Genomic DNA, 25717 nt, shown 5'->3' with positions numbered 1-25717 from the left:
ATTTTTTTAAAGTATGCATTTTAATAGTTTCTTGCTCCTCCCACAATTCCCAGCACGGTCATTACGTGTCCAAATCTTACAGAAACGCATTTCAGTAGAGAATATCGATAGCTCAGGTTTGGACCGTAGGCTCCAAGACACTCTCTAAACTTGGTTGTTTGCTGGCAGACTTTTCAACATCATCAATGCAAGTGAGTGATTTGCTCCCTGTTTCTATACAGTAGATGGGCATGCTAGAGTTGAAGACGGGTTTTCTCCTTGGCACTGTAGTTCCTTAATTAGGGCATGGTTTTCTGCTTCTTTATTTGTCGGCTGTGAAACCCCCTACGTATCTGGCTGCTGGTTGCCAGAGATAATGCGTTACCAATAAAGGAGAATATTTGTAGCTGAGGGTTGAAATGAGGGGTCATTGGTTCTCTCTACGCTGGGTTGTTTTCTTGCAGACGTTTCATGACCCAACTGGGTAGCCTCATCAGTGCTAGAAGAAAGTGGGGCGTGGGGGGGGGAAGAGGAGGAAGAGGAGAAAGAGGAAGAGAACGACTGTGGGGTGCTCGGTGCTCTCTGAGCCGGGTGGTTTTCTTGCAGACCTTTCACGACCCAAACTAGGCAACGTCATCAGTGCGATGTCCCTGCCTCGGTCTTCCAACAAGGAGCCAAGCCCAGCCCGCTCCAGCCCTGACGAGCTTACCTGGGCAGGTAACGAACGGCCCGCCAGCAAAGGCAGAAGCTCAGAGCGCGCGCTCTTCTTAGCCGCCTCGGGGCTGCGGTAGCCGCCGCCGCCGCCGCCGCCGGAACTACGACTCCCAGAATGCCTGGCGCAGGCCAGGTGAGGCGCACCTCTGGGCGGGGGCGTGTCCTGCGGCGCCGCCCCCTCCTGCTGCCCGCCCGCGCGCGGCGGCGGCGGCGGCGGCGGCAGAGGCTGCCTGAGGCGACGGGCGCCGGTCTCGCTCGGCGGGGCGATGCGGCGTCGTGGGGGGGCTTCGGCGGCGGCCTTGGCGGCGGCGTGGCTGGCCCCGCTGCTGGCGCTGGGCCCCGGTCTGGGCGCGGGCGCGGCCTCGGCGCAGTCGGTGTGGACGGCGTGGCTGAACGTGTCGTGGCGGCTGCCCGGCAGCAACCAGTCGGCGTGGAGCGCGGGCGAGAGCGGCCTCTTCGGGCAGGACTCGCCGGTGCGGCCGGCCGGCGGGCTGGTGGTGCGGCCCGACGAGCGCGAGGGGCTGAACGCCTGCAGCCCGCGGAGCAACTTCTCGGCCGCGCCGCCGCGGGCGCCCTGGGTGGCCCTGGTGCAGCGCGGCGGCGGCTGCATGTTCAGCGTCAAGATCAACGCCGCCGCCCGGCTGCGCCCCCAGGCCGTGGCCGTCTTCAACTACGAGGGCGCCCCCGGGCCCGAGGTGCAGACCATGACCCACCCCGGTGAGCTCCCTCCCCGAGCCCCCGAGCCCCCGGCCCGGCTCCTCCCGGCCTGGCCTTCCCCGCCGGGGAGCAGGGGGGTCTCTCTCCCCGAAGCCCCGCAATCCCACCTCGGCCCCGCTGGGGAGGATGGGGCTCGGAGGGTGGGGGGTCTCCCTCCCCAAAGCCCCTCGGCTTCACCTTTGCCTTGCTTGTCCTGGTCTTCCTGCTGGGGATGATGGGACTTTGGGGGGTGGGATATCTCTCTCTCTCCCCGGCCCTGGGGGGGGGGCTTTCTCTCCCCAAAGCCCATCGGTCCCACCTCGGCCCCGCTGGGGATGATGAGGCTCGGAGGGTGGGGGGTCTCCCCTCCTTCCCCCCCCCCGGCCCTGTGGGGGCTTTCCTCTCCCCGAAGCCCCGCAATCCCACCTCGGCCCCGCTGGGGAGGATGGGGCTCGGAGGGTGGGGGGTCTCCCTCCCCAAAGCCCCTCGGCTTCACCTTTGCCTTGCTTGTCCTGGTCTTCCTGCTGGGGATGATGGGACTTTGGGGGGTGGGATATCTCTCTCTCTCCCCGGCCCTGGGGGGGGGGCTTTCTCTCCCCAAAGCCCATCGGTCCCACCTCGGCCCCGCTGGGGATGATGAGGCTCGGAGGGTGGGGGGTCTCCCCTCCTTCCCCCCCCCCGGCCCTGTGGGGGCTTTCCTCTCCCCGAAGCCCCGCAATCCCACCTCGGCCCCGCTGGGGAGGATGGGGCTCGGAGGGTGGGGGGTCTCCCTCCCCAAAGCCCCTCGGCTTCACCTTGGCCTTGCTTGTCCTGGCCTTCCTGCTGGGGATGATGGGACTTCGGGGGTGGGATCTCTCTCTCTCTCCCCAAAGCCCATCGGTCCCACCTTCCTCCTGCTCACCCCTGCCTGTGAGCCTTTTCGGCTGGGGAGGATGGGACGTGGGGCTCCAGGGCCAGCGAGGGAGCCGGTTGGGTGCCTTCCTCTCTTTGAAGCCCCTCTTTAGTCCCTGACTGTGGGGCTTTTTGCTGGGGATGATGGGGTTGGGGACTCCAGGGAGCGCAAAGGCTCTAGAAAGGATCCAGGAGGAACCAGCCGGTGGGGGGTTAGAGGGTTTAAAGCCCGATGCCCCCCTCCCCTCCAGCCCTTCAGATGGCTTCCTCTCCCCAAAGACCCCCAGGTCCCTCTTTGCTTGTGACTCTTTCTTGCTGGGGATGATGGGGTTTGGGACTCCAGGACCACTATGGGGCTTTGGGGGCATCGGGGGGGGGGGCTTTAGAGGGTCAGGGCAGAAGGCCTGGTGTGATTTGTGTTTCTTCTCTTTCTTTTTTTTAAATGTACCTTTATTAAGGGGTCATTTTTATTTTTATTTCATAAGATAAAAGACAAAACGAGAAAAAATGGCAAGAAATGAAAAAGAAACTGAAGTGAAAGATTATTTAAATGACATCCAACTTTCTTCCCAGCAGACAATTTTATTGTCCTTCCTTCCTCTTAGATGTTATACAAGGAGTACAGTCTACCTCTGTATTTCTGCCTGAATCTTCAGATCTATAAATCATCCTATTCTTTCCTTATTCTTTCAGCAAAAAGTCCACAATGTTTCCAGTCTTTCAAAAAAAAGGGTTTGGTTTTTGATCTCTGACCAAACAGATCAGTTGTGCCATTTCTGCAAATTCTTTCATTTTCACTATCCATTCCCCCCTCTGTGAGGACTTCTCCTTTGCCTTCCTTAACGTCTCTCTTCTTCCTTTCTTCCTTAACTTCTACCTTCTTCCCCTTCTCCAACACCTTTATTTTTTTTTTGTAACGAAACAACCTTTCCTCTTAAACTAAAGGGAAACTTTTAAAAAGGTGCTATAAACCCAGAAGGAAAAGAATCAATAGTCCTGATTTATCCAAGAATTCACTACTGCTGTCAGCAAGATAGGATTATAAAATATCCCAGGATCTCTGCTATTGTGGCTTTGTATTTCCACTCCAGTTCTTAGGATTGGCTCCTGTACCCCTTCACACACCCCCCCACCAACCCCCCACCCTCTACCAGATTATCAAGGCTTGCAAAAAGGAGAAATAATAGCCCCGGGGGAGGAAAGAGTAGGGCTTGAAGCCTTTCTGTTCTGCATCTCTCCATTTCATGACATCATAGTTCACATTCCAGGTGTTCTAGAGCAGGGGTGGGCCAAGATATGGTTGGAGGGGCATTGGGACTTAGAGGAATCCAGCATATCTAGGAAATATCAGGTCCTGCCAAAGCAGAAGCTACTCTAGACAGCTCCGAGGCCTGCCTGATGGATTGATTGATCATAGCTTTTCATCCTGATTATAAGTTTTCAAAATATCACTTCCTCTCGTCAGAATACCAACATTACACGTTCTGAGCAATAATACAGTGTCCTCTAAACTCTTGTTTATCCCAAATGACTCCAAATGGCCCTACCGTAATATTTAGACTGAAAGGTCCCAGATCATTAACAGGAAGACTGTAAAGAACCTTCAGCAGGTCACCTGGGATTACTAAAATGTCCTTTCAGGCAGCTTATGAACGAAGCTAGTATGGGTTGTAAGAACGGGGATTGCTTTCCCCGAAACTCCTCTGAACATTTGATTAGTTAACTTGAGAGATAGTCTCTTAGTTTTAAAAAAAAGAGGTGCCGCTTTATGTTCTGAACAGATTAATGACCTTGGAAGCCAGTGAAGCAACTACATGGCTCTACAGAAACTTTATTTTTCTGATTTCCTGAATCTTTGAAACGTAGACTGTTAAGACTTGAGAATCTGGAGAATTTTAAAAGCCTGCTTGAATTGACATAAGGGCTGTTGTGCTGTTGAAATTAGGGCAGGTCTAGCCTTAACTAGATTGGGGAATAGCCAAAAATCTGCAGGACCCTTAATGTAGATAATTTTCTAGAATGTACTTTATTACTAAATGGGAGGGGCTTTTGGTGATGCTGATGGCATAGCCAAGAATTTTCTGGCAACTTATTCAAACATCGTTTGTGGGTCTCTTTTTTTAAGGTCAGGATAAAATAGCTCACTGTGACATTATCTCAGATTTTTTTTAATCGCTGTTTCAACTGCTTCAATACCGTGGGTCTGAATAAAAGCAGCGCACAAATCATTTCCAAACTGAGAATTCTAAGAACATTAGGAGTAATTAAGTAATGCTTATCCTTGTGTAATAGATCTTTCCCTTTGGGAGAAAGAAAGCTTGGTCGTCTTTTCCTCTGTGCCTGTCTCTGATGGCTCTGCATAAAACTCCTCTCATTGCGTAGATGCTTTCATCCTTTGGGAAATTGCAAAAGCACAACATTCTGTTTGTTTTGCAAGTTAATGCCATAGTTTGAGGATCTAATACAGTTAAGGTGAAGATTAAATGGACAGGACTCATAAGTTGATGGATGCGGCGTGCGTCATATAATACATGATACAGCTTGCAATAAAATATTTTAAATAATATTGCATATACAGTAATGTAATATGTGATTTAAAATGTTTTATACTGCTCTTCTATACAAAGAGTGCAGGAGCATTTTTGCAGTAAGGGCAACCCATTAGAAACACATGTTATGGGAGGCTAATAATTAACATTTCCCTCCATTGGACTGCAGTAAGTTCTTCAGTAACAAAGAAGTTGCTGGTGAGGAAATCAGGTTGCTTTTGGCGATGCAGCAAGCGTACCGGATAGTACAAGGAAAGTTAATTTTATGGTTTGGAAACCCTTGATAGTATTGCTCTGACAGGGAGTAAATTATGTCTAAAAGTCACCTTAACCCTGCAGAGGTGTGTGCAGGTCTGAAGGACTGAACGCAGTTGGGGATATTTGGGGAAAACATGTACAGAGTTGATCAATAATTGTTTAAGCAACTTTTAGACTTGAATTGGAAGCACAGCCAATAATGACAGAGAAGTTTGAGGGGCCGTTGGTGCTCTCTGAAATTGTTGTTTTTTTCTAGCAGATTTTTCATTATGGGGCCCTTGGCACTCTCTCTGAAACTGGTTGTTTTCTTGCAGACAATTCATTACCCAAACTAGCTAACATCATCAGTGCTAGTAAGGAGTGGGATTTGCTCTCACCACCCCCCACTGACAGGGCAAGCCAGTAGAATATAAACAGAGTAAACCCCACTCCTTACTAGCCCTGATGATGATACCTAGTTTGGGTAATGAAACGTCTGCAAAGAAAACAACTCGGGACCTCTCATTTCAACCCTGAGCTATAAATGTTCTCCTTTATCGGCTGAGAAGCTTCTTCCCCCAAACTGACTTGCCAGCTGCAATGTGCTGGGCGTATCCTGTGTGCATCCCAGATTAATGCAGGGCAGTGATGAGAGCAAACAGGCCGAGTTAGTCTAGCCTTGTGGGAGTCAAGTGATGTAACCTTGCATTTCTACTTTGTTCCCAGCCTGCTAAATTACCTGGGATCCAGTTAGAAGTTGTTTGACTTGAAATGACAGAAAAATGCTGGTGTGAGCAGAGAGGACTTGACAGATTACATGCTCAGTCAGTGTCATACCAATCCCTGATCCTCACTAGTTTGCTCTTGTTTTCAAGAGTGTATAGTTCTAACAACTTTGCTGAGTTTCCTGCACTCCTTGCTCTTTGTCCTGAGATGCGTGGCAGGCACACCCTAGATTTCTTTTGTCGGTGTCGCTGTGTGTTGTCATTTTTTTTTATGGTGCTTACATAGAACTTTTAGTGGTACATAATAAAAAAATGAGCCTGAAAATAGTTGAAGAGTCCATGAGCGATCTGTTGAGAAAAGGAGAGGATGGAAGAGCTGGTTATGAGAACTGGGAATTGCAGGAATAACGATACCGACACTGCTGTAACTGCATTTCCTAAAATGAAGGGGTCGTTAGGAAAGGGACTGAAAATAAAACTGCCGGTATTAATAACCCTCATACATATCGTTGGTGTGTTTGCATTTGGAATTTTGTGTGTGCTTCTGGTGTCTCATGCATTTGAAAAAGGTGATAATGTAGCTGAAAAGATCCAGAGTATTCAGCATTTTCCTTATGAGCATGGGCTATATAGAACAGGGTAGGGAATGCTGGCCCTTTTATGACTTGTGGACTTCAATTCCCAGAATTCAATTCCCAGAATTAGAGCTGAAGTCTACAAGTCATAAAAGGGCCATCATTCCCCCTGAGCTAGAACTTTGGGGAAATTTCACCTTAGGGAAGGCTTGCCCGAGATGTATAAAAATGCGTTTTTCACTTGCAACCACAGTTGGAACCAATCACTAAGTGAGTTGTGTTCAATTTTATGACCTTTTTTTTTGGGGGGGTGCAGTTTTTCTGCAAACCCAGCTTCTTCCATTGACTTCTCTTGTCGAGAGCCCCCAGGAAGATCGCAAATGCCCATATGTTGCATCCCTGGGACGCTGCAACCCTTGTAAATTCTTGCCGGTTGCCAAGGGTCCGAATTTTGATCACATGACCACAGAGGTGCTGCAGCAGTCATTTGCACGAGGACTGGCATAACTTGTTTTTTTTTCAGGATCATTGTGACATGGTGCATGGTTTTAAGTGAAGGGCTGCCTTCACTTCAGGAAAGGAATTCCTGAAACAAAACTGAATTAAAACTATTTACGATGAGCTAAAAGCTGCACCATCTTAACGGTCAGTTTTGAAACAAGCTGAAACTTGGATTTTATTAGCAAAGGAGGGGATAATCTTTTAACAGATCTTCTCTGTCAATAAACTGAGATGTTATCAAAGAAAATAATAAAAGGTGAAGCTTGACAAATATTTATTGCATTGATAATATGAAATTCTCCCCGAAGTATGCCAAATGATGCCGACAGAAAAGCCAAAATTAGTGGACTCCAGTCCAGGCTAAAATTAGATATATTTTAGCAAGAAAAGTGGCTAAAGATACCGGCCCAGACAGCAAAACGAGACAGATTCCTTGGTCTCTCTTCTTCTGGTGCATTCGGAACTTTGCAGGTAAACTTTGCTGTGTATTTCCTATTGAATATACTACATATTAAAAAAATCGGGCTTGGTTAAAATTAGTGGTACAATTGGGTCATAACTTCACCAGCTTCACTGATTCCAGAGGGAACTAATGAACTAACTGAATTTGAACTGCTTAGCCAGCCTAAAATAGTTCAGATGCATTTGAATTGATATACCTTTCCTGTGTCTAGCAGAAAAATGGTTATAGAGCATTTTAAAATGTGTGACTTTGGCAAAATTACTGCCAAAATAAGCCAGATTGAGACTGTGTGGCCCAGAATGGGACATGTAAGAAGGATCAGAGCTACTTAAATGGCAGCTCTGGGGTAGCGGCTGAGTTTATTTATCCATGAATGTGGGCTCGGCTGTTTTTCTTGCATGTTATTTAATTGTTGCTATCCTTGGGAATAAAAATAGAAGGTTTTACCTGGCGACCATATCTGTTTCTTCTGAATTGTTTTAATTGCTTTATTGCTTTATGTTTTTATGATGTATGGCACCCAGTCACTGGTTGAAGATAGGCAACAATAGAAATTAATTAAAGTAAATAACAAACCCTCCCTTTATCTATTAAGAGTGGCTGTTGCAGGACCTTAAATGGCAGGTAGGGCACCTTGAATACTGCCCCCTCTCCACAATTTATCCTTTAGAGAAAGGGAAAATAAGAATAAATGTCGTATAAAGCTTCAAATATAAATGTTATTCGTTGTGAACACCTGGGCCATTTTCGCTCGGGCCTGGGCAAATACAAATCAAATGCCTAATGACTATGAAAAGTCACAGTGCTCCTATAAATATAAGGATAGGGATGAGATCCTTGCTGGATTTCACCTACAGAGGGATTTTTATTGGTTAAGCTGGAGTTGCAAGGACAAACGATCATAAAAATAGCCGATGCATAGCCTCAGGATGTTCTCAGAAAGCTTGAAACTTGTTTCTATGCTAAATGAAGTTATTCTGTTGGGTCAACAGAAACCTGACAGTCAACTTCAAATAAAGTGACAACTTTCATTATACAACTTCACAGTCTCGCTTCTCTTTCGATTCTGTTGCAAAATCAGAGTCTTAAACTGCGTGACATGATTCTGGCTGCTGTAGCCAAATATGAACGAAGCTAATATTCCAATAAATTGTGAATTAACTCAGGGCTGTTTTAGATTAACACCAAGACATGATTAATTTGCGGTGTTAGAAAGTCAGTACTTAACTAAGAGAAATAAATAGACGTATTTACAAGACAATGCTGGTGTCTGTATAATTTGAGGTTTCTATTGAATGTTTCTACTTTGTTTGGTGAGGAACTAGATTTTCTTACATAAAGACTTATGACAACAATTGAGCCCCTGTTGCTAAGCGAGACATTTGTTGAGTGGATTTTGTCCCATTTTACAACCTTTCTTTGCCACATTGGTTAAGTGAATTGCTGCAGGTGCCAAGTGCCTGAATTTTGATCATGCGAACGGGGGGAATGCTGAGATGGTTGTAAATGCGAAAAACAATCATAAGTCAGTGCCGTTGGCACTTTGATAAATCCCTAAACAAATTGTTGTAAGTTAAGGACTTCCTGTATGGGGAACCCTAAGAAGTGGATTTGGGATTCTTTAGCAAGAAGGAAATACTGCCTGATTGAAGCCAGAGAGCTATATTCTTTTGAATAATACAGTCTTCGTTTTAGAACAGTCTTGCAGCTCTTTGTGAATTATGAAACAAAGGTGTCCGGAAGTAGTACAGTTAAAATTTTCTGTTTCCGTTTGGGGCTTAAAATCTTTACGAGACAAGAGAATAGGATTCAGTACATTATGACCATCCCACCTTTCTTAATGGGTAGAATGCCCAGGATATAACAAATGCAGAATAAACATTTATCTTGTGAACTTGCAAGTTCGGGCGGGATCTTATCAACTTGGTACTTTGAGTATATGGTACCTTCCGAGGGCAGGTTTCAAAGTTCAAAGCGGTGGCATTGCCCAATCTATACTGACCTTCATCAGAAACAGGCATTTTGTTGGAAGAAATTAAAGCAGTGGGGCAGAATCAAGTTTCCTATTAAGTTTTCTATACAGGTAGTCCTCGACTTACAACAGTTCCTTTAGTGACCAGAGTTACAACGACACTGGAAAAAAGTGGCTTATGACCGTTTTTCACACTTACAACCCTGGTAGCTTTCTTTCCCCATGGCCACGTGATTTACATCCAGATGCTTGGCAACGGCTTCATATTCATGACAGTCGCAATGTACCTTTTGCGCCCTTCTGACAAGTAAAGTCAATGGGGAAGCCAGATTCACTTAATAATCATGTTACTAATAGAATAAGAGAGTTGGAAGGGACCTGGGAGGTCTTCTAGTCCAACCCCCTGCTCAAGCAGAAGACCCTATATACCATTTTTATTGGCTATATTTAAGTGGATAAAAAGTCCTTTGAATTACAGTCTTACGAGACCCCTTTTGCTGCCTGTCTAAGTAATATATTTTAATTGGGAGGACTGTTTGTTGTTTCCCCCAATTTTTGTGTGGAAGAAAGAAATCGTCCCACTTGCCTTCTGAATTAAAATGCTTGTCCTCTTAAAGCTTCAGAGGGAAATTTCCCCACTTCATATATGTGACCAAGCAAATGCTGATGTTTGATTTCCCTTTGATTTTCTGAAAGAGTTCACTAGGCAGGCTGAACAAAGTGGTTTTTGTGGTTGCAGGGAAATTGTATGATTAAGTGTTAGATTGTTACCCTGTGGTAAGATGGGCGGCCAATAAATTATAGATAGATATACAAATTCAGTAGATGGATGGATGGATAGATAGATAAATATATATGTTATACAGATAAACAGGTAAATAGACAAATAGATAACAGACAGGCAGAGAGAGAGATGTTAGATAGACAGGTAGAAAGGTAATAGAAGTTATGTCAATGCTGCTAACATCAGATGTTCTTGCTTTGACATCATGGAGATGCAGCCATTTTCCTTCTTATGTTTTCCTCTTAGAATTAGAGTTAGAATTAGTTGATGCTGGGTGTGTGTGTGTGGAGGAATGCGCAGGGGAGTTTAGTGTGAGAATCAAGGTTTTTTTGAAATAAGAGATGATAAGAAATGGCAGGGCTGGAGAACTGGAGGGGAAGCCTGCATTTCAAACTAATTGGGGAATGTGATTTATGACTGAATTGGTGGAGGGAATTGTGCTTTGATACTGTCTGCTCAGGGGAGGGGAATTCAGATTTTGGCTTTGACTATGTATTGGCCGATGTTATGCTACTCGAATAAAGATTCTTTAAGGTAAACGATGCCTCGAAGCTCTTTGAAGAGTTTCATCTTTCGGAACCACGAACACGTTACTGATGACGTTTAAGCTTACTGACCCAACCGTTGTATGTTCTCACATTTCTCAACTTTTTTAACAATGGAGAAGTAGGCAGCAATACCCATATTATATATGAAGTATATATAAGTATCCACTGTGTAATCCGGACAGCGCTCTGACAATGCAGGTTTCGCCATCCTCAGTTGTAGCAAGTTGTTATTTCCAGCTTCCTCTTACTCAACAGCTGTAACAGCTTTTTATATCTCTGACCTAAATTTTAAATATGTCAAAAGAAATGCTATGACGCTCCCATTTTATATAAAACACACTCTGTATATCAGAGGTGTAAATAAAACATTTCTTGGCAATGAGAGAGTTATTTCTTCTTAAAAGTTTGGTCTAGTAGTTCAGGCACTGAGACTAGAAATCAGGTGCCTGGGAGTTCTAGTCCTGCTTTAGGCATGAAAGCCGAAATGGGCGACTTTGAGTCTCTCTCTCTCTCTCTCTCTCTCTCTCTCTCTCTCTCTCTCTCTCTCTCTCTCTCTCTCTCTCTCTCTCTCTCTCTCTCTCTCTCCCTCCCTCCCTCCCTCCCTCCCTCCCTCCCTCCCTCCCTCCCCCCCCCACAGAATTATTGTGGGGAAAATAAGAAAAGGAAGGGGTATTAGGTATGCTCATTGCCTTGAGTTATTTATACAAATAACAAAAATGGGATTCAGTCTAAAGCTCCAAAAAAGGCAGGATGTAAACTAATCAAGGAGACAAGCAACCTAGAACATCGGAGGAATGACAGAGAGAACAATTAAGCAGTGGAATAGTTTGCCTCCAGAAGCTGTGGGTGCTCCATCACTGGAGATTTTCAAGAAGAGTTTAGACAAGCATTTTTCTGAAATGGTATTGGGTCTACTAAAAAGACCTCCGTGATCCCTTCCAACTCTCTTACACTAAATATAGTAAAATATTAAAGAAATACTCATGTAACACACATCCTATAATCATACGGAAAGGAAACTTGCTTCAAGTATGGCCATGAAGACTCTTATGAACCATACATGCCCCTACCTCTGGGATGGAAGAAGAAGGCTTTAAAACTACGACTAATTTAAAAAGTCATTTTTAACACACTTGCTTTTGCTCGTAATGGAAACGGGACTGGCTTAAACACCATACGCTCTTCAACGTCATGATCAAGTTCTTTTTTTGGGGGGGGGGTACTTGCACAGTTCCTAGGGTGTGGTACCCCGTACCGCCTGGACTTCAGATCTATTGCACTGCAGTTGCACAGGTGATAAGGCAGAAAGAGAGCAAAGGTACAAGAAGGATAATTATGAACCGCGTGATTGTGATGTCTCAGATCTGGCCAAAGAGGGACGTAATCTTGAGTCTCAAAGCTTTTTAATGAAGACTGTTCAATAAACAGTAAAATTGTTGAATAAATTAAATAAGCAGGGTTACACTGTAGAGATGTGATTGAGCCATCGTAGGTGAATTGGCTGTTTAATAAGCAGGCTTGAAATGTCTTCTAGGCCAGGGGTCTGCAAACTTGACAACTTTAAGACTTGTGGACTTCAGCTATGCTGGCTGAGGAATTCTGGGAACTGAAGTCCACAAGTCTTAAAGTTATCAAGGTTATCTAGGCCACTTCTGACTGATCAAGTGAAAAACAAAAGTACTTCTGTTTCTCCCTGTAAATTTGGGAGCAGCTTGTCACTACTTGAAGAAGTTTTCCTTTCAAATATTGGCAAATAAACTCTATGGAGGTGCACTAAAAACTGACATAGGAAAATCTCTGTGTTAAATCTGACACATTTTAGGATCAGAAGGTTGAAACTCTCTCTCTCTTTTTTATGATGACGATGCTTATAATTACCAGGACCTACTAATTTTTCTCATTGAAAAAAAAACAAAAAACCTTGCAATAAAAATTGGTGATTAGACGGAATCTTTGTTCTGTCTCTCCGCATCTGAGGGCTGTTTTGGCGGTATCCTGTCATTTTAATTAATCACGAAGACAGTGCGTATAATGGGAATAACGGACACAGTCCTTTCTTTGAGCCAACCAGCCATTGAGTTACCACGGCAATACAATGCTTTGGTTTGAGTTTGGAACAACCGCCTCGTTTTCTAGGATCACATGCTGTCGTGAGGCTGCTTCTGCTACCGTTGTATGATTTTGGAAAACAATGCAGTTCCTTTAATGAGATATAGATAGCTGCTGTCTGTCCCGAAGATGTATGAGTTTATATTAATTGTGCACATGTTTTTAGAATACTGTCGAAAGAATAAGCTCCCATTTCAGTAGATTAGAGCTTCTTATTTATATTTTTGATGAGCAGTTGAAGGGTGACAAATAATAGAGCTAATGAAGGTACCTAGGTTGGTAATGCAAGAAAACAGCCAAGCTCAGAGAGCACCAAGGACCCCACAGTCGTCGTCCTCCTTATCCCATTCTTCTCTTCCATTCAACAGACCCTCCCTTCTAGCACGGAGGATGTTACCTAGGTTGGTAATGAAACGTCTGCAGGAAAATAGCCACGCTCAGCACCAAGGACCCCTCATATTTGCCAAACGTGTCTCTGTAGTCGTTGGGTTTTTATCTGATGTGGAACACAAAGGAGAAGCCAGAATCGGTTGAATGATTCCTGCCCACTTGTGAAGAAACACTTTCAGATAGTGCAAATTAATTGGCCCATGCCTTATTTTAGATAAGATGCCTGGAAAATAGTTTAAGCTGCTCACCAGTGGTGGCAATCTGTTCCACAGCACAGCTGGCACACTTGTGATTAAATGTTCCAGGAAGATAAATTGCATTAATCTAGGTGTAGTTAGTTTGCACAGTTGGTAGCGGGTATACAGTCACATTCTAGAAAAACCTTGCAGATCAAAGAGTTCATTCCCTGTTCCTACTGTTTGGATTATTCTACTCGGGTATAAGTGAGGCCAAATTCCTTAGAGGCATAAAATAGAAACCAGCAATTACAGGCAGTCCTCAGCTTACGACCACAATCCAGCTCAAAATTTCTGCTGCTAAGTGAGACATTAGCGACTTTTGCCCCATTTTACGACCTTTCTTGCCACCGTTGTTAAGTGAATCACTGCAGTTGTTAGGTTAGTAACACGGTTGTTAAGTGAATCTTGCTCCCCCCCCATTGACTTTGCCTGCCAGAAGGTTGCAAAAGGGGAATCACGTGATCCCGGGACTCGACAACCATCATAGATATGCGTCAGTCGCCGAGCGTCTGAATTTTGATCACGTGACCAAGGGGATCGTAAGTCCTAAGGATGAAAAAGGGCGGCCAGTGACTTTTTTCCCCCAGTGCTGTCGTAACTTCAAACAGTCACTAAACAAGCTGTTGCAAGTCAAGGACTAACCCTACCCTGATGCTCTGTAAAGCTCTTAACCAACAAGATTGCCTTGGAAAATCCAAGTCTCCCCGGCATATAGAAGTACCGTCGTTAATCTAAACTCCTGAATATTTTCATACTATGGGTCCATAACCCAACCCACAGATTCCCCGATATGTCGTAAGTGCCAGTTGGAAACTGCTTCTGGCAAACATGTAAAACGCTTTGTGGACTCCGCGTTCCCGTCAACAGACTGGGAACAAAACCGAGAGAGTGCAAGTTGCATCTTGTGCTGCAATGCGCCACTGGCAAGATGGGCTGACCAGGAGGAGTTGGGACCGCACAGCCCCACGCCCTGTTGTTTCTCTTAAAAGTGTCCTTGTCAGCCAGCAGGTACAAAGGACACATACAGAATTTGTAGGCCAGCAAATTACAATGGTAACAACCCCAGAGGAAAAAGAACCAAACCAGAATAATTGCTAAACTTTGAAGTGCCAGAGTAAGCAGTGTTCCAGTGATGCAAGCACTCCTACTTTCCTCTTGACTCTCCCTTCCTGGAAGAGTTTTCATTGTCCAGCATTAATGTCCACATTGGAGTGTTGTGCCAGGGACATCGAAGCCACCCCTAGAAGGTGGACTTCCTTCCTCACCTTAGTGGTGGCCGCTAAACAAAAATCCAAAACTTCACTTTTGGACTGTTCCTTGGGTTTTTCTCGCGAGCAGCTTCATAAATGGCTGTTAATTGGGCCTGCTGAGTGGGTAAAGTCATTTTTGGGAGATAAACAGTTATGTCCACCCAATAAATAAATAGCATGTTGCCTATAGAAAAGAATATTTGTAGCTCAGGGTTGAACGGTGAGCTCCTTGGCGCTCTTGATGTTGGTGGTATTCTTGTTGACATTTTGTGACCCAACTAGGTAACATCAGTGCTAGAAGGGAGTGGGGTTTTGTGGGGTGGAGGAGGAGGAGGGCCTGGTGCACTCTAAGCTTGGTAGTTTTCTTGCAGACGTTTCATCACCCCACTTAGTAACCTCATCAGTGTTAGAAAAGACTGGGGTTCTAACACAGATGATCTTATCTAGTTGGGTAATGACACATCTGCAAGAAAACCACCAAGCTCAGAGACCACCAAGGACCCCACAAACAGCATGTCGAATACTCAAAAGTCAGCAGTCCCATTTGCAACGACAATAACCCTCCAGTCTTTCTCTTCTGCAGGGACAGGAAACATGGTGGCCATCATGATTAGCTACGCTAAAGGCAGAGAGATCCTTCAGAAGATTGAAAAGGGCTACCAAGTGACCATGGCTATCGAAGTAGGGAAAAAGCACGGATCGTGGATGAATAATTATTCCATTTTCTTCGTTTCGGTGTCCTTCTTCATAGTCACAGCCGCCACGGTGGGGTACTTCATATTTTATTCTGCAAGAAGGCTTAGAGTTGCGAGGGCCCAGAACAGGAGACAGGTGAGTTTTTTCCCTCCTTCGTTCTATACCACCTGTTGACAAACCAGCTTCGTTTTTTTCAGTGAATAGTTCCTTCTCTTGTAGGCCATTCTTCTTTCTCTTGTTGTTGTTGTTAGTTGCGAAGTCGTGTCCGACCCATCGCGACCCTGTGGACAATGTTCCTCCAGGCCTTCCTGTCCTCTACCATCTTCTGGAGTCCATTTAGGCTCACGCCTCCTGCTTCAGTGACTCCATCCAGCCACCTCGTTCTCTGTCGTCCCCTTCTTCTATTGCCCTCAATCTTTCCCAGCATGAGGCTCTTCTCCAGTGAGTCCTTCCTTCTCATTAGGTGGCCAAAGTATTTGAGTTTTAGCTTCAGGATCTGGCCTTCTAAAGAGCAGTCAGGGTTGATCTCCTCTAGGACTGACCGGTTTGATCGCCTTGCAGTCCAAGGGACTCGCAGGAGTCTTCTCCAGCACCACAGTTCAAAGGCCTTAGTTCTTTGGTGCTCAGCCTTTCTTATGGTCCAGCTTTCACTGCCATACATTGCAACTGGGAAGACCATAGCCTTGACTATACACACTTTTGTTGACAGGGTGATGTCTCTGCTTTTTTCTCTAGGATTTAGCAATAGCAATAGCACCTAGACCAGGGGTAGGCAACCTCGGCTCTTTTATGACTCATGGACTTCAACTCCCAGAGCTCGCTCAGGAATTCTGGGAGTTGAAGTCCATGAGTCATAAAAGAGCCAAGGTTGCCTACCCCTGACCTAGACTTATAGAACCACCCTATAGTGTTTTATAGCACTCTCTGAGCTGTTTATAATATAAGTATATTGCCCCCATCAATCTGGGTCCTCATTTTACTGGCCTCAGAAGGATGGCAGGCTGAGTGAAACTTGAACCCTGTCAGGATCAAACTCCAGGCTGTGGGCAGACTTTTGAACAGTTAGACTGATAAACGCCTGTCAAAATTATCAGTACTGACAAAGGCATCCATGCAAAGTAGAAACCACCAAGGTATTAGTGTACATCCAGGGACATAACTGAATAATATCATGCATTTCTTGATTGCAGAGGAATTCGTGCAATTTGTACTGGGTCTGGTTTTTTTAAAAAAGAAAATGGGACAGTTTGATTCTAGTTGAGTCTCGTCACAGCCAGTCAATAACTCAAAAGGTATACTTTTTCTAGATCATTTCAGCTTTTAGTGAACAGCTGTTTTCCAAGGTGAGTAAATACATTCTTGGAATACTTTTATGGATCTTTTTTTTAAAGTCAGAGATAGCTCCAGCAATATCCTTTAAGAGTTTGCCAAGATGTATCGCCTACAAAACGCTTGAAGCAAAACCTGGTGTGAACCTCCTTATAGTTTTCCCATGCATAGCTGGCTTAGCATCTTAGAGGCTTCCTTCGTTATACGCAGTTCAGGTTCTTCTGGTCTATAATTACAACCTTTGGCTTGCTTCTTCTATCCAAACTAAAATTAACTTGGCGAAGCGTAATGAGTTGTATCAGTGCAAAATGAATGTGTGCTAGCTCATCTGTGTTTATAGCCTTGTAAAAGGATGTGAATCTTTCAAGATCATTAAATATCTATGACGGTCTAATCTAATGTGTGCCACTGGATGACTGCTAAATGAAAAACTTTTGATATCACTGTTAAAGCCATCAAAGAGGAGATTTTTTTTAAAAAAACGTATCCAGAGCAGTTGGCGCTCATCAGTAAGATTCAATATAGCTTTACTACCATGTCGGTCACGCCTGCAAGAAAAACGAACTACGTCTAGCCAGATTAGGTTAAATATATGTGCATTTCTTCATTCCTACGGAAAGAAATTGGCCAAGGCCAGTTCAAAGCGGTGCATGATTTGACTGAAACATAGCAGAAATTTGCAGAACACCCTCTTTCATTTTTGCATCCATCTTCTGGGCACTTAATGTAAAGGAATTTTGGAGGGCGTGAAGCCAATTCACACGGGTGGTTTTTCATTGGAGAACCTCCTTTTAACCTTAAATCAGTCATCTAAAAACAATTCAGTTGGCATTTGGGAATTTCCACTGGAATGTTTCCAGTTTGGCTTAAAACCCCTCTGAATAAACTATGTAATATTTTTGTGCATGCCAAGTAAGCACTTCAAAACCACATAGCTGTGACTCTTGGCCTAAAATTAGGTCCTGGGTAGGTTTGCTCCATCTGTCTAAAGAAACACCCTCAGCCATTGTTAATTGTGTAGCAGTTGGTGTCTTGACATTGTTCTGGAGAACCAGTTCATGCCTTGACACAGTGCTTGTCTGTTGCAGAGACGGCTGAAAGCGGATGCCAAGAAAGCAATTGGACAGCTACAGTTGCGTACATTAAAACAGGGAGACGAGGTACGACCGAAAAAGAACAAGGGGACGGATTCATCCTCCTTGCACCATCCTGAAAAAGACCACCCTCCCACCCTCTTCTTGTTACTGATCCAGAAAATAACTATATCTCTAGTTCGTTTGTTCGTGTGTTTTTTTTAACGCCCTGTAATGTTGCAAAATTGCCTGTTAATGCCGGGCCAGTTTCAATCTTCCACCTTAGTTCCTTACAGCAAGGAGGCGTTTTCATAACAAGTCGGTGTAAAAAGAGAGAACTTAATTTGGGGGTGTTGATTCTAACAATGGTTTCGTTGGAAGTTTGTTTAGAAGATGGGACTCATTTAACCGATTACACCCGGTTAATTTTTTTGGGGGGTGGGTGGAGGGGGAAGGTTATACTTTGGCTCCAGATTTATCTTTTTTTTTTTATTTGAAAACGGAGAGAAATTCCGGAGGCGTACCAAAATAAAAACATAGGCTTTGCTTATTTATTGGACTGGTATGCAGCCCATCTCACCTAGATTACTGTTGCAGGAATGGTTCCTGTGTTCAGTTGTTGCCTGTACATTTCTGTAGATCCCATGAGTCTTTTAACACCTTGCCTCCAGATTATTCTCTGGAATCCATCCTTCTTAGCTTAGTGTGGTTAAAACAGCATTTTGGGCTTCTGGATCGTCCAGTTTGAAGGGGAGTCAGCTGAATCTCAATCCCTGGAATTTTAATTACTGTTTTTAAGTAATTTATTGTATTTGGGCACAATGGTTTAATCTGTTTTTAATTTTTGTATTCTGTATTTTTGGTATTTATTGCCCTGTACACCGCCCTGAGTCCTTCGGGAGAAGGGCGGTATACAAATTAAATTAAATAAATAAATAAATAAATTGTTGGCTGAACACAAGAAGAAATGTTTTTCTTTCTCTTCTTTTTTAAAGGAAACCGGCCCTGATGCAGATAACTGTGCTGTGTGCATTGAAGCGTACAAAGCAAATGATATTGTCCGAATTTTAACTTGCAAGTAGGTTAATTCTCTTTTTTTTTTTCCTCCTCAACTTGTTCTGGTTCTCTGTGCTTCCTCTGTGCTTCCGGGAAGCTGTTTTCACTGTTTCCGCTTTGTTTCTCGTGATTGGTAGTTGATTGGCTGAAACAACCCTTATCAGATGAGCTCAAGTGCAGTTGGAACAGCCTAGACCAGGAGTATCCAACCTTGGCAACTTTAAGGTTGGTGGACTTCAACTCCCAGAATTCCCCTGCCAGGATGGAGAATTCTGGGGTTTGAAGTTCACGTGTCTTAAATTTGCCAAAGTTGGACAACTCTGGTCTGCAGTGTAATCATTTGCATTTAGCTTTGGATTACCATTTAAACTTGATTTTTTTAAAAAAAAATCTATATGACTATGTTCTAAGTAACTCCAGACTTAAATTCAAGATCTTAAACAATTTATTAGGTTCCTGAAAATAACAAAAATAATTGCATAACCATAATCCTACAAGGAGAGAAAACTCCCTATTTAACTGCTGAATGATGGTAAAAGTTCGGTGCCTTTTTAAACAGTAGTTGAATTTAAAAGACGACAAAGCAAGACCAGAATACACCAGAATTCTGGTTTAGTATATTCCTATATGATATGTGAGCAGATGTACTGGTGATTGATTCAGCAGACCCCAAGTAAGCAAAACATAACGTAATGTGATATATAAGCAAAATATATTATAGTTGTCAAAGCAAAAACATTGGATGGTTTTGCTTTTGACAATAGTGTGACAATCAAATCAATTAGATATTATAAAAATAGCAAATGTTGCTCTGACCTGCTGAGTCATATTATAAATTCTTTTTTTTCCTTTTTTTCTTCCAGTCATCTGTTTCACAAGAGCTGTATTGATCCCTGGCTGCTAGAGCATAGGACTTGTCCCATGTGTAAATGTGACATACTCAAGGCTTTGGGAATTGAGGTAACTATGAGCAGTCAAGTTTCTCATCTGCTTTTTGCTGTTACTGGATTTCCTCTAGAAAATAATTGCAATGCCATAATCCTCTTGAAAAGACATTTTAACCCATTTACGATGACCAAACCTGTAACGATTTCTGTGAACATCCTCCATATGTGTTTCCAAGCTGACTTTCCATGCAAAATAAGCTTGCCCCCTTAAGATGTTGTCTTAATTAATCATCTTTAAAAGGCGATCAGAATCCCTTGGAAGAAGCCTACAGTAAACATAGATGGCAAGAAGGTAGCTTGCATCTTTCGGGAAATAACTTTATTTTGCTAATCCGTTTCTTCCCGTGAAATTCTACGCGACGCAGGTGGACGTAGAAGACCAAGGAGAATCGGCTCAAACGCCCAGTGCCCCCAGTGAAGCCTCCAATATCCCTTCGGGTAATGAAGAAGATAATCACAGTGAGACCGCCTCATCGGGGTACGCTTCCGTGCAGGGGACTGAGGAACCAGCTCCAGAGGAGCGTGTTACTCCAGAGAGTAAGTGTCCTGCGGGACTCGCAAATTACAATAAATAATTCTTTCTCTGAAGAGAGTATCACTTTGGCTCCATTTAGCACACTTTTTTTTTTTTTGGTAAAAATTGGCTGGCGTCGGCTGCCACCTGCTGGGGGTTCAGTGGCACGCCAGGAGGAGAGGGAGTTTACATCAAACGCAAGGGCTCACTTTTTGCACAAAAGTAGTGATGTCTTTAATGGATTGTGCTGATTTGGGGGGGGGAGGCGGTGGGGGGGCTTGCTTTCCTGTGGCTGAGCTACGACAAATAAATCTGAGAAGAAGCACTGGAGCAATGGAAAATATCATCCCCCCCTCCAAAAAAACCCAAAGCATATAAGGAGCCTCTAGTTTAAGTTATTTTTTTTATTTATATATTTGTATCCTGCCATTATTATTTTTACAAATAACTCAAGGCAGTGAACATATCCAACACAGATTCCTCCTCCTATTTTTCCTACAACAACCCTGTGAAGTGGGTTGGACTGAGAGAGAGGGACTGGCCCAGCTTTTATGCCTAAAGTTGGACTAGAACTCACCGTCTCCTGGTGATTGGCCCAAAGTCACCCAGCTGGCTTTCATGCCTAAGGAGGGACTAGAACTCACCGTCTCCCACTTAACCAGGGGTAGGCAACCTTGGCTCTTTTATGACTCATGGACTTCAACTCCCAGCTGACTCGGGAATTCTGGGAGTTGAAGTCCATGAGTCATAAAAGAGCCAAGGTTGCCTACCCCTGCACTAGACCGAACTGACTTGCTGTTCTTATTAAGTGTTTTGAGGAGATGAGGTGGAAGCCAGACAGAGAACTGTTAGGATGCTTTTTCTGAAGTTCTTTTGCTGAATTTTTTTGAAGTTCCTAGGCTGTATTTCTCAGCTTTTCAGCTTTATTACAGTTCTAGAAAACTGTCTTTGCATCAGGAACGCAGGAGTTTTCTGAAGCTCCCGGATACTGTTTTCATGTGCAGCCTTAAAATAACACATCAACAGGAAACTTTATTAATCTAGCAATCAAATAAATGCAGGCGATTGGCTGCCAAAAAATCATTGCTGTCGGAAATACACCAACCAGAACCTGAGTTTTATATGCCTGTAAACATTTTAAGCTTCTAGATGAGGGTAGCATTTTGTTTTTTGACGTACCAAGACACGGTCGGCAAGAATTCCCATTGGGCTTGGCCATTGGGATATTGCATTTCTATTTATCCTGCCAAGACGGAGAAGCCTATTGTAGCTCCTGATTTAATTAATGAGCTCTTTAAAAAAAAGAGCCTTTTACAAGGAGCAGCTCCGTATAATACTAGTTGAACAAAATAATAGAAGTTGAATAAAAAGCCTTCTTTGCATGATCCACTCTAGGATTTGGTGGTTATGATCTTATTAATAACAACCACATGCTAGGATGGATCATTCAAAGAAGGCTTTGAGTGAAAATCTCCTTAATAAAATTAGGAACGACAGAAAACTAGTAAGGATTATTGGCCTAGTTGGCAAAAACATTCCAGCAGATAATCTTCTCCTTTTCCGACTTTTAACATTCACTTTCTATTTTTGAACCTGTTCAAACTGATCTACAAACTTATAAGCCTATTAACTCCTTTCTTTTAAAACGCCAGTTAATGTCTCGGTAATCCTTCAAATTGCTTGGTATTTTAAGGTCAGTGGCTTGCCTGAAGCCCACCCCGTTGTCGGTCCCGCTTTTCTCATTCATAAAAATGTTTCTTCTCTTCTCCCAGCGTCCTGCTAGCAGACGAAGCTCTGAATTGGAGAGAGAGAGAGAGGGGAAAAAAACTTGCACAGTTAGTCCTCAAGATTCAACCAGGCACTTACTGTAAGATGCTGCAGCACTGGGCAGACTGCATTATGGAAACAAAACAGAGCAGTTTGTCTGTGGGTTGTGTGGCAGCCTCATGAAAGCAACCGCCATTTTTGGCACGCCTGCAAGGAATTCTGGGAGGCAGCCACGTGGCCTTGGGAAGCGTGGAGAGCTCCGAAGGCTGTTGGGCCTGGTGGGGTGGAAATCAGGCCTAAAGCCCACGGGGATCATTTGGGAGAAGGGAATGACTGCAGGGACCCCAAGGAGTGGGAAGCAGAGCCCTGGGTGTCTTGGGGCAGGGGGGTCTGGGCCTGCGCTTAGACCTGCCCCTCTGAGACCCCCATGCTCTGCTTGAACAATCCACATGTCCGCATCAAGGAGGGTGGAAAGTAAAAGGTCATTAAGGCCATCGCCATCACTTGCAGCCATAATGGGCAGGCTCCATTTGCCATCCTCTCTCCAGGACTAGCTGTAGATCACACAAGAAATTTGACAGGCTTCTGAGAAGGTAGCCAACCGTCTCCTCTTCCTCCTCCTCCTCCTCCTCCTCCTCCTCCTCCTCCTCCTCCTCTTCCTCCTTTCTCCAAAGGTGACCATCTCCGTCTTGTGAACGCTTCGCAGACCCCTGAGGTCGCCACGCTGCCCCAGCTTGACAATCCCGGCTTCGAAGGAGACGAAGCCCATGAACAGCAAGTGAAGTCCTAGGTGCTGTTGACGCAAGACTGCAGTTCGCTTGACACACCAGCATCCAACCACGAGGAAAACCGCTAAGACTGACGTAGCAGCCGCCTTCCAATGATCCTGAGATAAAATACACAGTTTTAAGATTGCAGTTCTACGGAGTGGCCTGCCCTTTCACTTATTTCTTTACTGAATTCGTTTTTAGTACTTTTCAGCCTAGGTCTTTTCTTCTGGCACACCAAGGAAGACACACACACCCCAAGCACCCCACCAAGACATCTCTTGAGCATTATCACTTTTTCCTGCATAGAACTTCAGCTGTTCGTCCTACAGAAGCATTAACCCATTTGTGGGGGGGTGGGGAGAAATATCTACCGATCTTCAAATTAACTTTAAATTAATCGAGTAAGTTTTTGTTTTGTTTTTTTTAAGCTTTTGGGTAACGAAACCACTGGGTGTGTGCTGCTTTTTCAGCACTGGTTTGCATTAGCTTGGCCTTCCTGTAATTTATTGAGAGGCTTCCATTTTCTTGATCTTAGAGAATAGCCTCTTGCTGCGTTAAGTTGCCAAGCAATTCAGTTTTCAATCCTGACTGTAAAAGACACTGGGGATATTTACTTCCACCTCCTTCACTGATTGTAGAAGGTGGAAGTATGAATCCAAATGGACACTGCAAACACGTTCCAGGGGATAGAATGCAACTATTTTGTACTGGGGGGGGCGTGTGGGGAGAACTACATAAAATTTGTCCTGTGTTTTGATTTTTTTAATTGCAAATCTTAACAGGCTGCCACACGGCCCAATTAATGGTCCAGTTTTTAGTTACTGCTGCTCTTAACTTTGTCAGAGGCTACATAGGCCTCGCTCGAAGGGATTTGTTGTTGTTCTTGTTGTTGTTGCTGCTAGTCCAAAGAAACAGCTAAGTAGAGATACCCAAAGAGTACTGTAAATATTCAGAATAGGCAATGCATGGACCTGGCTAAACTGGAAATTAATGAATGGGTGAACTTTTAAAGTTATTTTTCTAATGTGTAAGACGGGAATAAGGGTTCACATGGAGCCCCAAACCTCACCCACCAAAGTGAATTACTATATTTAATAATGCACTTTATTTCACATCTGTGTTTCCGTTTCCGATCACAAGTCTAGCATGAGTGGAGAAGAGCGATAAATACGTTTTGAAACTTTCCCACGTGATTCTGATAGGAAAAATCAATATGTTTTTCTCCCTTTCTGCATAGTGTTCAATGAAATTGTAAATATTTGATTTCTATTGAATTCCTTTGAATACAAAGATGTAAATAAAGCTATACTACTGCCTGTTTAGAATGTTCTCTTTTTTAAAATAATAATAATAAAAACAGTTGAATATAAGCTGGGACGTGTTTGGCAGTCTAGCTCCTATTCAGAAATCCAGAAAGTTAAGATTGCTCGATAGTATCCATCTCAACTTAAAAATTATTTCCATTCTTTTAAAAAGTAGAGAGATAGCTTAAGTATATAAGACATGAGAAATTAATCACTGAGATATGAAGAGAAGCCATCTGAGAACTAAAATAATGGGTAATTCCAAAAAAACCCCCAAAACCCTCAAGTTGTGGGGACAATTGTCCAAACGCTTCTCGTTTAAGGCAGAATTGTGATTGATCAGAAATGTTTAATTTCCTGATTGATCACGGAAACCACTTCACCATTCGCATCATAGTATAATGTAATAGAAGAGTGGGGGGGGGAAATCATTATAAATATCTCCAAGAAGAGGTTCTTTTATCGGATCTCAAATACGGTGAGGCACTATTAAGTTCTGCCTTTATATATTAAACAAAAGCCAGCAAAAGCAGAAAGATTTCATAGTTTGGCTGGGTGGTGACTTCGCCTGCCTTCAAAAGGAGGGTAGGAAAAGTTGTAAGCGTGGCTGCCTGATTGTTAAGTCCTTCGCTCCTATTGCTCTGAGCTGATTTCATACATCTGTCTTGCCTCGAAACACCCAGAAGTAAAATGATAGGATGAAAAGATCTGGGAGTTTGCTCGGAGAAAGAATGGACTTCTCCTGGCCTTCTGTGCAGAGAAATCCTGTGACTTAACCGAGCACCTTGCATTTTTTATATTTTTAAATGAGGATATCTCTTGGGCCAAAAAATATTTTTTTTTTACAAGAAACAATGGCTTTCTCAATCCTAATTAAGGTCGTGAACCAGCCCACTTCCTTAATAACATATAACCAAAAGGAAAGACTTGCAAGGATGCCGAACGAGCGATTCTTAAAACCGGTCCCCAAAATCCTGGATGCTGCCTGCGCCCACAGATATGTGAACACGGTTTCCGAGGCAGAAGGCGGTTGCAAATTGCTCCCACTCCTGACTGCCGCCTCTTCCCGCTTAATGAACTGCACAGTCCTGAGGTTACGACGGCAACCAGGATGCCTGGGATTGCTGTTGCTAAGAGATGCGGTCACAATGTGCGGTTATTATGTCTTACATTTGTTTGCTGCCCACCGTTTCAAAAAAATATATATATAATGTTCCCCCCCAAAAAAAAAATACAACCACATATCTAAAATAAAGAGTAAAACACTCTTAAAATACGAATGTGACGTAGTGTTTTTCAGCTGCATTGCTTAGCCACGGAATTTCTGGTCCCAAAGGGCCGTCGTAACTTGAGGACTACCTTTAGAGCAAATGAGATGGTCGGCAGGAAAGAAATCGCTGAAAAAAGAAGAGAGCTGGATTGCTGCCGAAAGAGATGACAACACCCCAAATCCCTGCAATTCTCAGGAATAAAAGGGTGGGGGTCACTTTGAAGATGGGTAGAGTTCAACTCCCAGAATTCCCCAGCATGCACGCATGCTGGCTGGGGAATTTTCAAGAGCAATCCAGGCTAGAAAATACTGGGACTTAAAGCCCCCCATCCTTCATATGATATACCGGCATGGATGCTGGCTGGGGAA

At 43.9% G+C, this 25717-nt stretch overlaps 1 protein-coding gene across 2 annotated transcripts; it reads left to right on the top strand.

Annotated features, from left to right (window-relative positions):
* The first annotated feature begins 906 nt into the window (after nucleotides 1-906).
* RNF128 (ring finger protein 128) lies at nucleotides 907-24093 on the top strand. 2 transcript variants are annotated; one of them, XM_081336817.1, is made up of 7 exons: nucleotides 907-1410; nucleotides 15206-15453; nucleotides 17736-17807; nucleotides 18716-18798; nucleotides 19640-19736; nucleotides 20089-20260; nucleotides 22711-24093. In XM_081336817.1, the coding sequence occupies exons 1-7, from the start codon at nucleotides 960-962 to the stop codon at nucleotides 22716-22718; spliced, it is 1131 nt and encodes a 376-aa protein (XP_081192943.1). In that variant the 5' UTR covers nucleotides 907-959; the 3' UTR covers nucleotides 22719-24093. The 2 variants fall into 2 exon arrangements, with proteins under 2 accessions (XP_081192943.1, XP_081192942.1); XM_081336816.1 differs by having other exon boundaries at nucleotides 22679-24093.
* Nucleotides 24094-25717: the final 1624 nt, after the last annotated feature.

Source organism: Vipera berus (genome assembly GCF_964194415.1).
Source record: "Vipera berus genome assembly, chromosome: 11".
Taxonomy (NCBI): Eukaryota; Metazoa; Chordata; class Lepidosauria; order Squamata; family Viperidae; genus Vipera; species Vipera berus.
This window is presented reverse-complemented; position numbering and strand designations above follow the sequence as displayed.